This window comes from Manacus candei, unplaced genomic scaffold (assembly GCF_025592945.1).
Source record: "Manacus candei isolate 608988 ecotype Guabito, Panama unplaced genomic scaffold, ASM2559294v1 h1tg000009l, whole genome shotgun sequence".
Classification (NCBI taxonomy): domain Eukaryota; kingdom Metazoa; phylum Chordata; class Aves; order Passeriformes; family Pipridae; genus Manacus; species Manacus candei.
In genome coordinates this window covers 2852287-2865388 of record NW_026138057.1, presented here as the reverse complement: position 1 = coordinate 2865388, position 13102 = coordinate 2852287, and the positions used below count along the sequence as shown (strand labels likewise).

At 53.3% G+C, this 13102-nt stretch overlaps 1 protein-coding gene across 1 annotated transcript; it reads left to right on the top strand.

Annotated features, from left to right (window-relative positions):
• Window positions 1-1069: 1069 nt before the first annotated feature.
• CHST14 (carbohydrate sulfotransferase 14) lies at window positions 1070-3217 on the top strand. Its single transcript, XM_051777090.1, has one exon. It carries the CDS (start codon window positions 1093-1095, stop codon window positions 2155-2157), a length of 1065 nt encoding a protein of 354 aa, XP_051633050.1. The 5' UTR covers window positions 1070-1092; the 3' UTR covers window positions 2158-3217.
• The last annotated feature ends 9885 nt before the right edge of the window (window positions 3218-13102 follow it).

Genomic DNA, 13102 nt, shown 5'->3' with positions numbered 1-13102 from the left:
TGGCCTGGTATTGCAAAACCCATCCGTTATCACGGGGTGCTGGTGGGGATCCCATGGGTGGCTCTGGGCTCGCTCCAGAGGGATGGTTAGTGGGAGTCAGTCCTATGAGGGGCAGCTGAGAGAGCTGGGGGGGCTCAGCCTGGAGAAAAAGAGGCTCAGGGGGGACCTTCTCGCTCTCTGCAACTCCCTGACAGAACAGGGGAGATTGGGGGGGGGTTCGGCTCTCTCCCCAGGGAATAAGGGAGAGGACAAGAGGACACAGCCTTGGGCTGTGCCAGGGGAGGTTTAGGTTGGACATTGGAAGTTCTTCTCAGAGAGGGTGATCACACATTGGAATGGGCTGCCCAGGGAGGTTGTGGAGTCACCACTCCCTGGAGGTGTTCAAGGAACGACTGAACATGGCACTCAATGCTCTGGGCTGGGTGACAAGGTGAGGATCGGGCACAGGTTGGACTTGATGATCTTGGAGCTGTTTTCCAACCTAAATAATTCTGGGATTCTTGTGATTAGAGGGCTGGAGCAGCTCTGCTCTGGAGACAGGCTGGGACAGCTGGGGGTGTTCAGCCCAGAGAAGAGAAGGCTCCAGGGAGACTTTAGAGCCCCTTGCAGTGCTTAAAGGGGCTCCAGGAGAGCTGGAGAGGGACTTGGGACAAGGGGCTGGAGTGACAGGACGAGGGGGAATGGCTTCAAACTGAAAGAAGGGGGCATTTGGGATGGATACAGGGAAGAAATCCTTCTCTGTGAGGGTGGGGAAGCCCTGGCACAGGTTGCCCAGAGAAGCTGTGGCTGCCCCATCCCTGGCAGTGTCCAAGTCCAGATCGGATATTGCTTGGAGCAAGCTGGGCCGGTGGAAGCTGTCCCTGCCCGCAGCAGGGGCTGGGACTGGACGGTGTTTAGGACCCCTCCCACCCCAAATATTCCGGGATTCAGTGACTCCCCTCTCCCCGCCCCGGCCCCGGGCGGGGCGGTCGCAGCGCGGGGCGGTCCCGCCTCCTCCTCCTCCCGCCCCGCTCCGTCAGCGCGGCCGCCCCGCCCGCTGACCCCGCGGGCCGGACCCCCCGAGGCCGGGCCGGCCCGGGAGCCCCCCCGGCCATGCAGCCCCGCGCCCCCGGCCCCGCCGAGCCCCGCCGGGTCCCGCCGGGCCGCAGCCGGGCGCGCTCCCGGGGCGCGGCGCTGCTGCCCTCCATGCTGATGTTCGGCGTCATCCTGGCCTCCAGCGGGCTGCTCCTCATGATCCAGCGCGGCATCCTCGCACAGGTCGGGCCGCCGCCGCCGCACCCGCCCGCGGGGCCGCCGTCCCGCCGGGAGCCTCCCGCGGGGCCGGGGCTGGAGCTGGAGGTGCTGCGGGACACCCGGAACCGCACGATCCGCGCGCTGTGCGGGCAGCGCTCCATGCCCCGCACCGTGTGGGACCTGCCGGCCGGGCAGCGCCGCACCCTGCTCCGGCACCTCCTGGTCAGCGACAAGTACCGCTTCCTCTACTGCTACGTGCCCAAGGTGGCCTGCTCCAACTGGAAGCGCATCCTGAAGGTGCTGGACGGGGCGCTGGAGAGCGTGGACGTGCAGGGGAAGATGGACCACAAGAGCGACCTGGTGTTCCTGGGGGACATGAAGCCCGAGGAGATCAGCTACCGCCTGAAGCACTACTACAAGTTCCTCTTCGTGCGGAACCCCATGGAGAGGCTGCTCTCGGCCTACCGGAACAAGTTCGGGGAGATCAAGGAGTACCAGCAGAAGTACGGCGTGGAGATCGTCCGGAGGTACCGCAAGAACGGCGGCAACTCGGCGGGCGACGACGTGACCTTCTCCGAGTTCCTCCGGTACCTGCTGGACGAGGACGTGGAGCGGATGAACGAGCACTGGATGCCCATCTACAACCTGTGCCAGCCCTGCGCCGTCAGGTACGACTTCATCGGCTCCTACGAGCGGCTGCGCGACGACGCCGACCACGTCCTGGAGCGCATCCAGGCGCCCTCCTTCATCCGCTTCCCGGAGCGCCAGGCCTGGTACAAGCCCGTCACGGCCCAGACGCTCCACTACTACCTGTGCAACACCCAGCGCCGGCTCATCAAGGAGCTCCTCCCAAAGTACATCCTGGACTTCTCCCTCTTCGCCTACCCCCTCCCCAACATCACCAGCGAGTTCTGCAGGCAGTGATTCCGGTGGGAATCCCGCCTCGGCTGCAAGGATTCGCTAGCACAGCCGTTGCCGCTGTGTGAAACGCGCTCTTCTATGCATTGTTTCCCAATTTTATACTTTGCAAACCCTGTTTTATATGAAATATTCTATATTGCCTTTGCTATTTAGGATACTTTTTGTACGGCTCTGACTCTCCCATGTACATTCGCTGCTGACTCGAGCACAGTAGCTTTTGTATCTCTTTATCTTGCTCCAAATCCATTTTTTTTATGGCACAACGTGGAAAACACGCGTAAGGAACCTGAGAAATTCATATATTTTAAGTATTTTTTCCTCCTTTCCCGTGTTTTATATGAAGTGGTGTGTGGTTGAGTCGAAATCATAACATGGCAGTTGATGCACTAAAAATCCGCGCTGTTAAACTGGTCCTGGGTCAGGCAGCAGATGGGGTTTGGGTATAAGTAGGAAAAAAAAAAAGGTTATTTTATAAACCAGGCCCCATTTATCTTTTGTTTTCTCATTGTAGATGGTGCTTAAATGAGGCTGGTCTTTTTTTTTTTCTGTGTCAGTAGTACCTCTGGGTTTTATTATTATTATTATTATTGATAATTATTATTATTATTTACCATCAAAATATAACTAGGGATAGGATAATTCTCCTTTTCTGTGTGATTTTAAGGTTTGAAAGTACAACTGTTTAACCAGCATCACGTATCAGATGCGATCTCAAACCATGACACTCTGCTCTTCCCTTTGAATTAAAGCAATACAGACTTGGGATAAGACCAAACCCCATCCTGGTCCTTAGGATAGAAACCAAATCCCACGGGCATCATGCCAGCTCACAGCCTCGTGGGCCCTGCGTGGAAACCACCGTGGAAAAATCCTTTCCCCGGCCGTGTTTGAAACAATGGCATTTTGGGGATTAGTTCTCCTTCCTTTTATAGCTGTGCACACCCTTTTTGTAGCTCTTGTATTTAATTATGGCTCTGAAATTGTACAAGTTCGGGATATAACACGGGATATTGTTCCTGGGAGGCCATGTCCTCGTTTCTAATAAAGTTTTTATATGAATTACCCTGCGAGTGCCTTTCCTTGGGATTATTTGTGTTCTTGGAGAGGCCTCTGCCCCTCGTGGAGGTGTGATGAATTGGCTATTGCTGTTGGGATTAATTAGTGTTTTAATTGCCAGAGCGGCAGTAACAAATGGAGAAGGGACACATCGGAGCTGAACGCTGAGACGGGACACGGGGAAATGGGATGAAAAGCAGCCAAAGGGGCTCCTCACTGCTGTGGAGTTGGTACAAAGTGGCAGGGATGGGTTATGGAGCTGGTGGCTTCCTGGGATTCACCTCTTAATTGTCCTTCCCCCTTTTTAAGGTGTTTCCTTTGGGATTTGTAAAACTGTCCGGAAGAAGGGCCTGGAGCCGTATCCAAACCCACTGTTGGATTGAGTAGCCCAGGGCAGTTTGGGCTGAGGGATTTTTACCTTTCATAAGAGGGATCATGGCTGGGCATGAGAGCAAGGACTGCTGCATTCATGGATTTGAGGTCCTGGCTGTGTCCTGAATCTGCAGCCACCAATCCTGGACAAAAATGGGTAAGAAATTGGCTTTGCTCTCCTTGTGCAACATTCCTGTCTGTCCTCGGGGGTTTTGGTGCCTGGTGCTGGAAGAGCTGGAGATCTCTCCTGTCCTCCAGCCACAGGCACCAGATCCAGCTGGGAATCGGGTTTTTTTCATGAAACAGATGCTGATGGGGGGGTGGTGCTGAGCTGTAATTAAACCTGACATCCAGGTCTCCCTAACTAGGAATAAGCCGGTGAGACTTCACTATCTGCGCTTCTGGGAAGCTGAAGGAACATTTCCTGCTCGTTTGGTGATTGGGTTTTTAATTAAATGTTTATTTCTCAGTAGTTTTCAAGGTTTATGCTGCTTGTTTGTTTATCTGCTGCAACTTCTGTTCCCTATATTAAATTTCAGTCTCTTGTCCCTTTAATCTAATTTATTGTGCACAGAAGGATTTTGCTTTTCTCTGACTCTCTCACTCGTTTTCTGGATAGCACTGGTCGCTTTTTTCTCTTTAAATAAAGCAAATGGACTCCCACCTCCTTTTACCCTCTGGTAAGGAGGATTTTAATGCAGGTGGAACCTTGCAGAAGTTTGTCTGTAAGTCAGCAAAAATGAGAAATCCATCAGGTTTCCATCACTGGGGCTTCGCTTTATCCGTGGCCAATGGCACAATTCCCCAAGGAAGCTTTGGACAAGCAGGAAGAAAAATAAAAGTCACTTCCCTCGGCGGCTGTATCATTTCTTTCCTTTGTCAGGTGTTTCTCCAGGGTAGAATAAATCAGGAGGACATTCCACAGCTGCCAGCAGGTGCTGGAGGTGGGAGCAGGATCCAGCCATCCTCTGGAGCACAGGGTAAGAGGGGATGGCTGCGGGAGCAGGGGATTCACAGCAGCTCAGGTACAAACGTGGAGCCAAAGGACAATGTCTCCAGTGGATCTGTTGTGTGTAGAGATATTTTGGCATTCACAGAATCATGGAATGGTTTGGCTTGGAAGGGACCTTAAAGCTCATCAAGGTCCATCTGCTGCCATGGGTGGGTTTGACAGAACTGTGCCCCAACACACCCACGTGTGGTGGATCCCAGAGTGTCCCTGGACGGGGCTCCTTCCCCCTGTAAACCTCGGAAAGGAGGAAGGCCGAGGTGAAGAGCCCGAGCGGTGCCCCCTCCGCCGCACCCCTCGGCTTCTATCGCGGCTGTTTTGCATGTGAATGAGAACTTCCCCGCGTCCTTCTGGGGCTTGAATTGGCAAACGGGGAGTAGTTAAAAAACCTCCGCGTCTTGAGCCCCGACAAAGGATGGTTGCCATGGAAATAATGGAAGTCGCATCTCGAGCAAAATATCCCCAGGCCCAGCGCCAGCGGGAAGGAGGAGGGGACACACCTGTCGGTCACGCACCTTCTGCCAGGGCCCACGTGCCTCCACGGGGTTTTCCTTGGATAGCCTTATCCTTGGCAGTCGGTCCTTTGGGTTAAAAGAGGAGAAATCCGAAATGTCGCGGTCGGGTGGGAAGGTTCTGCAGAACCTCAGCTGCTCCCCCTGCAGCGCTGGTGCCACCAAGTTCAGCAGGGCTGCCCCCCACATTTGGGATCCCAAAGGACATCTGTCGCGGGGTTGGGAACCAAAGCTGGGATCCTGTCTCAGGTAACAGGCAGGAGTCTCCTGCCTTGGTTATATCCAACCTCTTCTCTGTGTCAGGGCATTTTCCAAGTCTGTTTTCCATTTGCCTATAAAGCAATGGTGGCTTCCTTTTCTTTGGGGGAAAAAAAAACACTTTGGGATTTAAACTCACCAAAAGCTTTTCCTTTGCAGACCCAGAATTATAAACTGCATCTTCTGTTGCTTTTAGCAAATCTTAACGTGATTTCCAGGCAAGAAACTTGAGGAATTTGCTTTATACCTCCCCAAAGTGCTAATGGGAGCCACAGAATCCTTGCTGAGTTATGAGAGGGACTAAAATAAATCCCCATCAGGGTTTATCCTCGCTGAGCTCTGCAGTGAGGCCCGGGATCAGCATGGGAACTGCACCTTTCCGTGGCTCTGGTGAGTGCTATTTGCTGGTGGGAGCTTGGAATGGGGAACAACAGGGCACTTCAGGGCTTAAACACATCCTTCTGCACTCCTGGAAGCACCGAGGGCTTGGGAAAAGCTTCCAGCAACCAGCAAAATCCTGTTTATTGGGGAGCATCAGGTGAGGAGGGAAACAGGGGGGTGGGAACCAGCAGCAACATGCAGGTGCCTGAGGAAACCCCTGCTGAGGGACTTCTAAGGTGCCAGAGTGAGGAGTAAAGGATAAAGAGTGTGGCTGGGCAAGGGCTTGGATCTCCTGCTGGCAGAGGGGTGGAATTGTGGCAATCCAGGCCCGTTTCTAACCTGGGAAAGGGCTGGGCAGGGGGAAACAAGCAAAGGCTTGAGATTTAAAATGTAAAACCACAACAAATACATATAAATATCTGGATCCCCATGCTGTTTACTCATCCCACACCCCCGTCCCACTGCCTGATCATTAGCAAGTCCAAGTGGAGCTGATGAGAGCCCAGCGAGCCCGACTTTGGGGAGAATCCCAGAGTGATCTGGGTGGGAAAGGGCCTTAGAAATCATCCAGTTCCACCCCCTGCCATGGGCAGGGGCACCTTCCACTAGCCCAGGTTGCTCCAAGCCCCATCCAGAATCAAGTTGTTCTGTGGGATTGAGGGAGGCATTCTAGGGCTGGGGGGTGTTTTGGGGCTGGGGGATTGGAAGGAACCGAGCAGCAGCCACTGGGGATGAGGAGCTGGAGATGCTCTGGGTGGCCACAAAAACATCTGGTTTGTGGCAGAGTCCTGTTGGGAAAGCAGGACTGGGGACTCTTCCCTGCTGAGAGCTCACAAAGAGCTCCTTGGAGCCAGGACTGGCTCCGGCAGCAAATTCCCGGCACTGACAGGATGGAGCTGCAAAGGCACAGAGTCTCTGCACGGCCCCATCCCAGGCTGTCACATCCCTCCATTCCCTGCTCCAGGCTGGGATGCTCCTGCACAGCCCACCCCTGCCCACCCCTCTGCTCTCCCAGGGCTCGGATCCGCCTGGTTTCACGGTGTTTAACACAACCTCATCCCCTCCCCTTGGCTCCAAATTCCAAACCTGCTCTGCCAGAGCGTTATTTTTCCGGGAGGGGTGGGGGGGAGCTCTGCCAGCTGCTCCCTCCCATCCACAGGCAGCCCCGGAGGGCTCGGCAGAATTCCCCGTCCCACAGGGACTGCCGGCAGGAAGCAATCTGGCAGACAACATGTTAAGAGGAGACTGATGTCTCAGAGCCACTGAACCATTTAATTGCCAGTAAACACAGCCCACACGTAAATAATTATAGAGACCCAGGAAGGTGGAAGGAAGGAGCTACCAGCCTGGAAACACCCCGTGGCAGAGAGAAATTAAGATTTCCTGTTAATACAGGAGGGATGAGCATCAGTAAACCTGCCTGGATATCTCCAGGCATTGCTCTGGGCTCGGGGTGGCCTGGGAGGTGACAGTCCCTGCCGTGCTGAGAAGGACCAGGCTGTGCCCTGGGCTGAGTTTGAAGGTAAATCTTAAAAATTCATGTTTGCTTCTCCAAGCTCCTGTTGCCAGCCAGTGGGATTACTGCAATGCCTTTTTTTTGCTGTGTTTTTGGGATAAGGAGCTGCAAGGATCCTAGTCCAGAACTTTGGAGCTTTATCAGCATCACGCAGAGGCTCAGCAATGGAGCCCTGGTAAAACCTGCAGGGGCCTTTCATCCCCCTGCCAGGGCAGCCCATCCCATTCACTCCTTGCCATGGGCAGGGACACCTTCCACTAGCCCAGGTTGCTCCAAGCCCTGTCCAACCTGGCCTTGGACACTGCCAGGGATGGGGCAGCCACAGCTTCTCTGGGCAACCTGTGCCAGGGCTTCCCCACCCTCACAGGGAAGGATTCCTTCCCAATATCCCATCTAACCCTGCCCTCTGGCAGTGGGAAGCCATCCCCCCTTGTCCTGTCACTCCAAGCCCTTGTCCAAAGTCCCTCTGCAGCTCCCTTGGAGCCCCTTTAGGGACAGGAAAGGGCTCTAAGGTCTGTCTGGAGTTCCAGGCATCCCCACCACGACGTTTCACCCCCTGAGGCTGCCCTGGTTCCATTCCTGCTTCCTGGAGCAGGAGAGGTGTCACCAGGCAGAGCCCCCCACTGCCACCGCCGAGGGAGCTGACTCGGTCCAGCAATTTGGCTTTTCCCAGGGGTTGATGGGTTCCTATGGCAACCAGGAGCCGCTCGGCAGCGCTTCCCTCCGCGGCAATCACAGCGCTCGCCTCCTTTATGGAATTAGCGCCCGGCACCCGCACGCTGCGCGTGGCCTCGGCCTAATTACCCTAATCAGAGCCAGGAGATGGGCTGGAGTGATCCGGGGGTGCAAACAGCCACCCACCACCCCCTGCCTGGGACCCTGCTGTGGTGGGACCCCGTAGGGGGTTCTGGAGCATCACCCCGAGGTCTTCGCTGCCAGGGGATGTGAGATGACCCCGTCCCTGCTGCAGGAAATGTCTGGGTCTCCCTCATTGCTCCCATAACTGGATATTAATACACAGTAAAAGTGGTGCTTTGGGTGTGGGATTTTTGGGGTGTCTCCCAGCCCTGCTCCATCCTTGGCCTGCGGGAGAGCCCTGGGCGGTCGTGCAGAGCTGGGGTGTGGCTGTAGGTTTTTGGGACTGGCACAAAGCACCTCATCACCAGCTCGGGGACAATGTTGAATTAAGTCTGGCAAGTGTCAGATTTTTCCCTGAGCGAGGACACAGTGACCGTGGCGTGTGATTAAGGAGCTTCTTGGCATCGGCTGCGGGAGCGGGACGACGGATAAAACTGATGGATGAGAAGTAACCCGGGGTTTAGGAAATCTTGGTTCGTTTGCTGCAGCGGGAGCCTGCCACGCTTCCAGAAATTAAAATGGGAGTGCTCTGGAGTGTCTCACGGCGAGTGGAGGCAGCGGGGGAATACGGGATGAGTCTGAAGCGGGCGCGTCCATAAATCAGCTGCGGTGCTTTCAATAATTCACCACTGCTGAAGGATCCAGCGGTTCACAGAGAGGTGACATCCATGGGGAGGTGTTCAGTCCGTCTGATCCCATGGGATCCAGCCCCAGAGTGTCCAAGGGCGGGTTGGACGGGGCTTGGAGCAACTTGGGATAGTGGAAGGTGTCCCTGCCCATGGCAGGGGGTGGGACTGGATGAGCATAAAGCCTCTTTCAATTCAAACCATTCCAGGATCATTACTGGGGCCTGAGCTGTAGCAACTGTGGTTTTAGCCAAAATAAGTGAAAATAAGCCTAATTTACTCATGTACATGTTGCAAATCTGCCTCTTTAGCTGGAGCCAAGGCCCAGGAAGAAAGAGTTGGGCACAGCTGGGCACAGCCCATGGAATCTACTCAGAGAAATGTGAAAGGTATTTTGCAAGACCTATCAAGGAAATCAGAAGCGGTGGCTTGGGTTGGAATATTATTCTTAATAAACCAGGAAATAACAGTAATGGGACAAAATGAACCAACATTTTCTAAGCATTTTCCAGCTCCACAAACAAAATCTGCCCGACAATCCCGGCTCAGCCGAGGAGCTCCTCTGTTCTGGCTGTTTTGTCATCACTGATGACATCCAGACAGAACAAACACAGCGAGTTGGGGAGGAAGGCTAAAACCAGTGGAAAATTACCAGGCTAATTTTGTTTGCTGTGCTTGATTAGGAGACAAAGGAGGAAATTTCCAAGAATACACACGGAAGCAGCGTTGATCCTTGCTCATCACGATTCGTTCTGCAGCGCCAGGACAAAGGGCCTCATCATCTGCAGCCGTGGGAGAAACCTGGATGGGGATCAAGTAATGGGAATAATACCTTGCATGTAGGTAAGCTCTTTCAAATAATAATCTCTCGAGTGCTTTCGAAAGAACAGCGCTGTAATAAATTACATTATCTGCCCCTTAGAGCTGTAGACATCTAAACAGGCTGAGCCTAAATGGCCCAGGTGCTTCCTGCTGTTAAATCCCACTGTTGGTCTCCAGTATTTTCCCTTTTGGAGGTTTCTGATGAGGAAAACCCCATTGGCAGGGTCATTACACTGAGGGAAGTTTTCCAACTTTCTAAACAGCCCAAGGCAGAGGGAGATTAGAAATGAGATGAGAAATGAGGAGATTTGGGGAGGAGGTGTGGTTGTTCTTCCATGCCAGGTGCTAAGACACAGAATCATGGAATCTTGGAAAGGTTTGGGTTGCAAGGGACCTTAAAGCTCATCTCATTCCAGTCCCCTGCCATGGGCAGGGACACCTTCCACTATCCCAGGTTGCTCCAAGCCCGATCCAGCATGGCCTTGAACACTTCCAGGGATGGGGCAGCCACAGCTTCTCTGGGCAAACCTGTGCCAGGGCCTCAGCACCCTCACAGGGAAGGATTTCTTCCCAATAACCCATCTAACCCTGTCCTCATTCAGTTTAAAAATCCCTGCCCAAAGCTGATGCTGGAGGTTGTCATTCAGGAAGGTGGTCCTTGGAGGTGCCCTCACACAGCTCAGGGAAGTGTCAGCATCCTGGGTTCCTGAGTGTGAGGGAGAAACCACCGAGTCACCAGAGGTAGGAGGGTGGTTGGAGGGTGGGCACGGGGGACAAAAACAAACAGGGAGGCTGAAGTCATATCTGGGCTATTGAAATCACTAATTATAATCAATCTGAGGAGGATTGTGTGAGCAAAAAGCGGATGGAGATCCACCTAAATGCAGCATTCTCAATTTCCAAGTCAATGACAACTCCAAACAGATGAACTTGGATGTTCCTGGGCTGTGTCCTGGCAGGTGGGAGAGCTACAGGCACTAAATGCCAGTAGAAAAGAGGATCATAGAATTATGGAATTGTTTAGTTGGGAAAAGACCTTTAAGATCACAGAGTCCATTCATTATTAACCATTTTTCAACCAACAAGAGAGTTTGTGAGGAGGAAAAGTGCTCAGGCAGAATATTGGGCAAAACTATAAATAACTGAGGATGATTTAACAGAAATATCCCCCTTTATACCCACAGGTTCCTGGTAGAAAACCTCCCAGCAAGGAAAGCTCTGCAGAATCAGCCTTCAAGCATGTTTTTCTCCCCAGTTTATCTAATTAATTTACTTCCAATAAGAAAACAAACACTGCTCTCCTTTATGCATCCGGTTCCTGTGAATTGGAGACGGCAGCTCCGGGATTTCTGGGTTTATTCTCAGAAGTCACTCAGCTTTTAATCCACCCCCCCTCCCCAAAATAGTGTTTTCCCTTTTCCTGCAGGGTAATTTGGGGAATGAGAAAAACATCTCAGCAGGGGGACCCGAGGGTGGGGATTTGCTCTCCCGGTGCTCAGTAACTGCAAATTCCAGTCTAGTCTGGAAACACGGAAGAGGAAACCTTGTCTTCTTTGTGAATCAGTTCTCCAGGATGGATATATGGATTTTTAAATGATCCTGCAGATAAATGGTGGCAGTGATGGGGATGAGTATGTGTGTGGGGGTGTCTCCTCTTTCCAAGCCACCCACCTTGTCACAATAATGTCTCTGAGCCAGAGCTGGGAGGATAAAAAAGGGCAAGAAGAGCCATTTAGGGCAATTTAGGGGTTTTAATTAAGAGTGAAGTAATAGAGGTTGTGATGGGAGGAAATGAAGAGAGAAGGAATCAAGACTGGTAGTGAGAGGACAAGGGAGAATGGCTTCAAACTGACAGAGGAGAGGGTTAGGTGGGATATTGGGAAGAAATATCAGACAAATATGGGGACAGAGCTAAATACATCCAAGTCAGCATCCTCCTGTGATGTGACTGACCTGCAGTCAAGGATTTCTTGGTTTTGTGGGATTCACACCAACACACACACAGCCTGAACTTTTAAAGCCTTTATTACAGGAGGGACAATCAGGGCTTTGCTTGGCTCCTCTGGGCTGAGCAGCCCAGCCCAGCCCCAAGGAAGATGCAGGAAGCCAAGGAGGGAGCTGCTCTGTGGGAATGGGATAGAGGTCACTGGAATCACATTGGATGCATCCCTGTCTCCACTGGTCACCCCACAGCAAGATCATATGGTCCTTCTAGGATCACCATGGAGGTCTCAGCAGGAAGGTGAGTGAGCAGCAGCTTGTGGATGGGCATAAGGGGAGTGGATTAGGGATCCTGTTGGGATCCAGCTGGCTGTGTCTGCCTGGGAGAGCCTGAGCTGCTCGCTGAAGCAGGAGGGGTGGGCAATGCCAGGGCAGTTTCCATGCAGGGGTGAGGATGTGCTGCCTGGGGGCTTTAAAGTCCTCAGCCCCACAGAGCACAGAAGCTCATGGTAGCCAGCAGCTGCTGGGACCCCGAGACGTGGTGGCTCTGGGGCTGTTGGTGTCTGGGGGTTGTTCCCAAAGGCTTCTCCTGGGGAATCAAGAGGTTAAAACCGAGCTGGGCAGTGGGTGCAAGGAGATGCTGCTTTCTGTGTGTGCTGCTTGCATGATGGGCCTCAGAGGCACTTGAGATGCCAAGGAGCATCTGACAGGAGAACCCACCCTTTATCCAGCAGTTTCTGGGATAGAGCAGCCCAGCACTGGGTTCCCACCTCCACCACAGGAGCCTGAACACGGACATACACCACTTAAACTGCCCAGGGAGCAGAGAGGGAGGCATCACCCCCAGAAAACTCATCACTTGGGATCTTTCGAGTCCTACTCGGCCGTGCAGAGCAGCGATGATTTCAGGGATGAGGCTTGTTACATCTGCACATCTGGCTGGAGAAACTGGGATGCCCGGTCTGGTTACAGGGGCGGCTCCTCCGGAGAGCCAGGCAGGTTATGGAGTCCCCCCCGTTCCAAACCAGCTGCCTGCTGTCGGCGGCCACGTGTCCCCATCTCCACCTGCAGAACGCACGTTTCTGAGCCTCCTTTGTCCTCCCACCAATAAACCACAATTTAAAAGAATAAATGCGCAGCAATTTCACGGCTCCCCGTGCGAGCCGACCTCTTCCCATGGCACAAAGTGCTGCCTGTTGCTTAGGAACAATCTTTATCCTGCAGAAGGAAGACGTGCGCTCTCCAAAGAGTTTTTCAAATGCGCCCAAGGGGTGTTTGCCTTGCTCAGGCGCTGACCCACCTTCTAAATATGCCACGGGGTGAAGTCTCTGTGCTCCAGATATGGTGCTGGACACCTACTACACCCAGCCAAGATTTGGGATATGCCCCATCCCCAGCCATGATACTCATCCATTGCATTGTTCCAACGAGCCGAGAAACTGCTGCTTCATCAAAACCTTTGCCCGGCTCAGGTGTTTGTTGTTGCACTGGTTTGTTGTCCCCAAAGAACAAAATATCCTTGAGCTGCTCAAGTGATGAGGACACTTTCTCCATCCCTGGAAGTGTCCAAGGCCAGGTTGGATGGGGCTTGGAGCAA

Bases quoted from the DNA above. Each gene is read 5' to 3' on its own strand.
- CHST14 (XM_051777090.1), top strand. From the start codon at position 1,093: ATGCAGCCCCGCGCCCCCGGCCCCGCCGAGCCCCGCCGGGTCCCGCCG.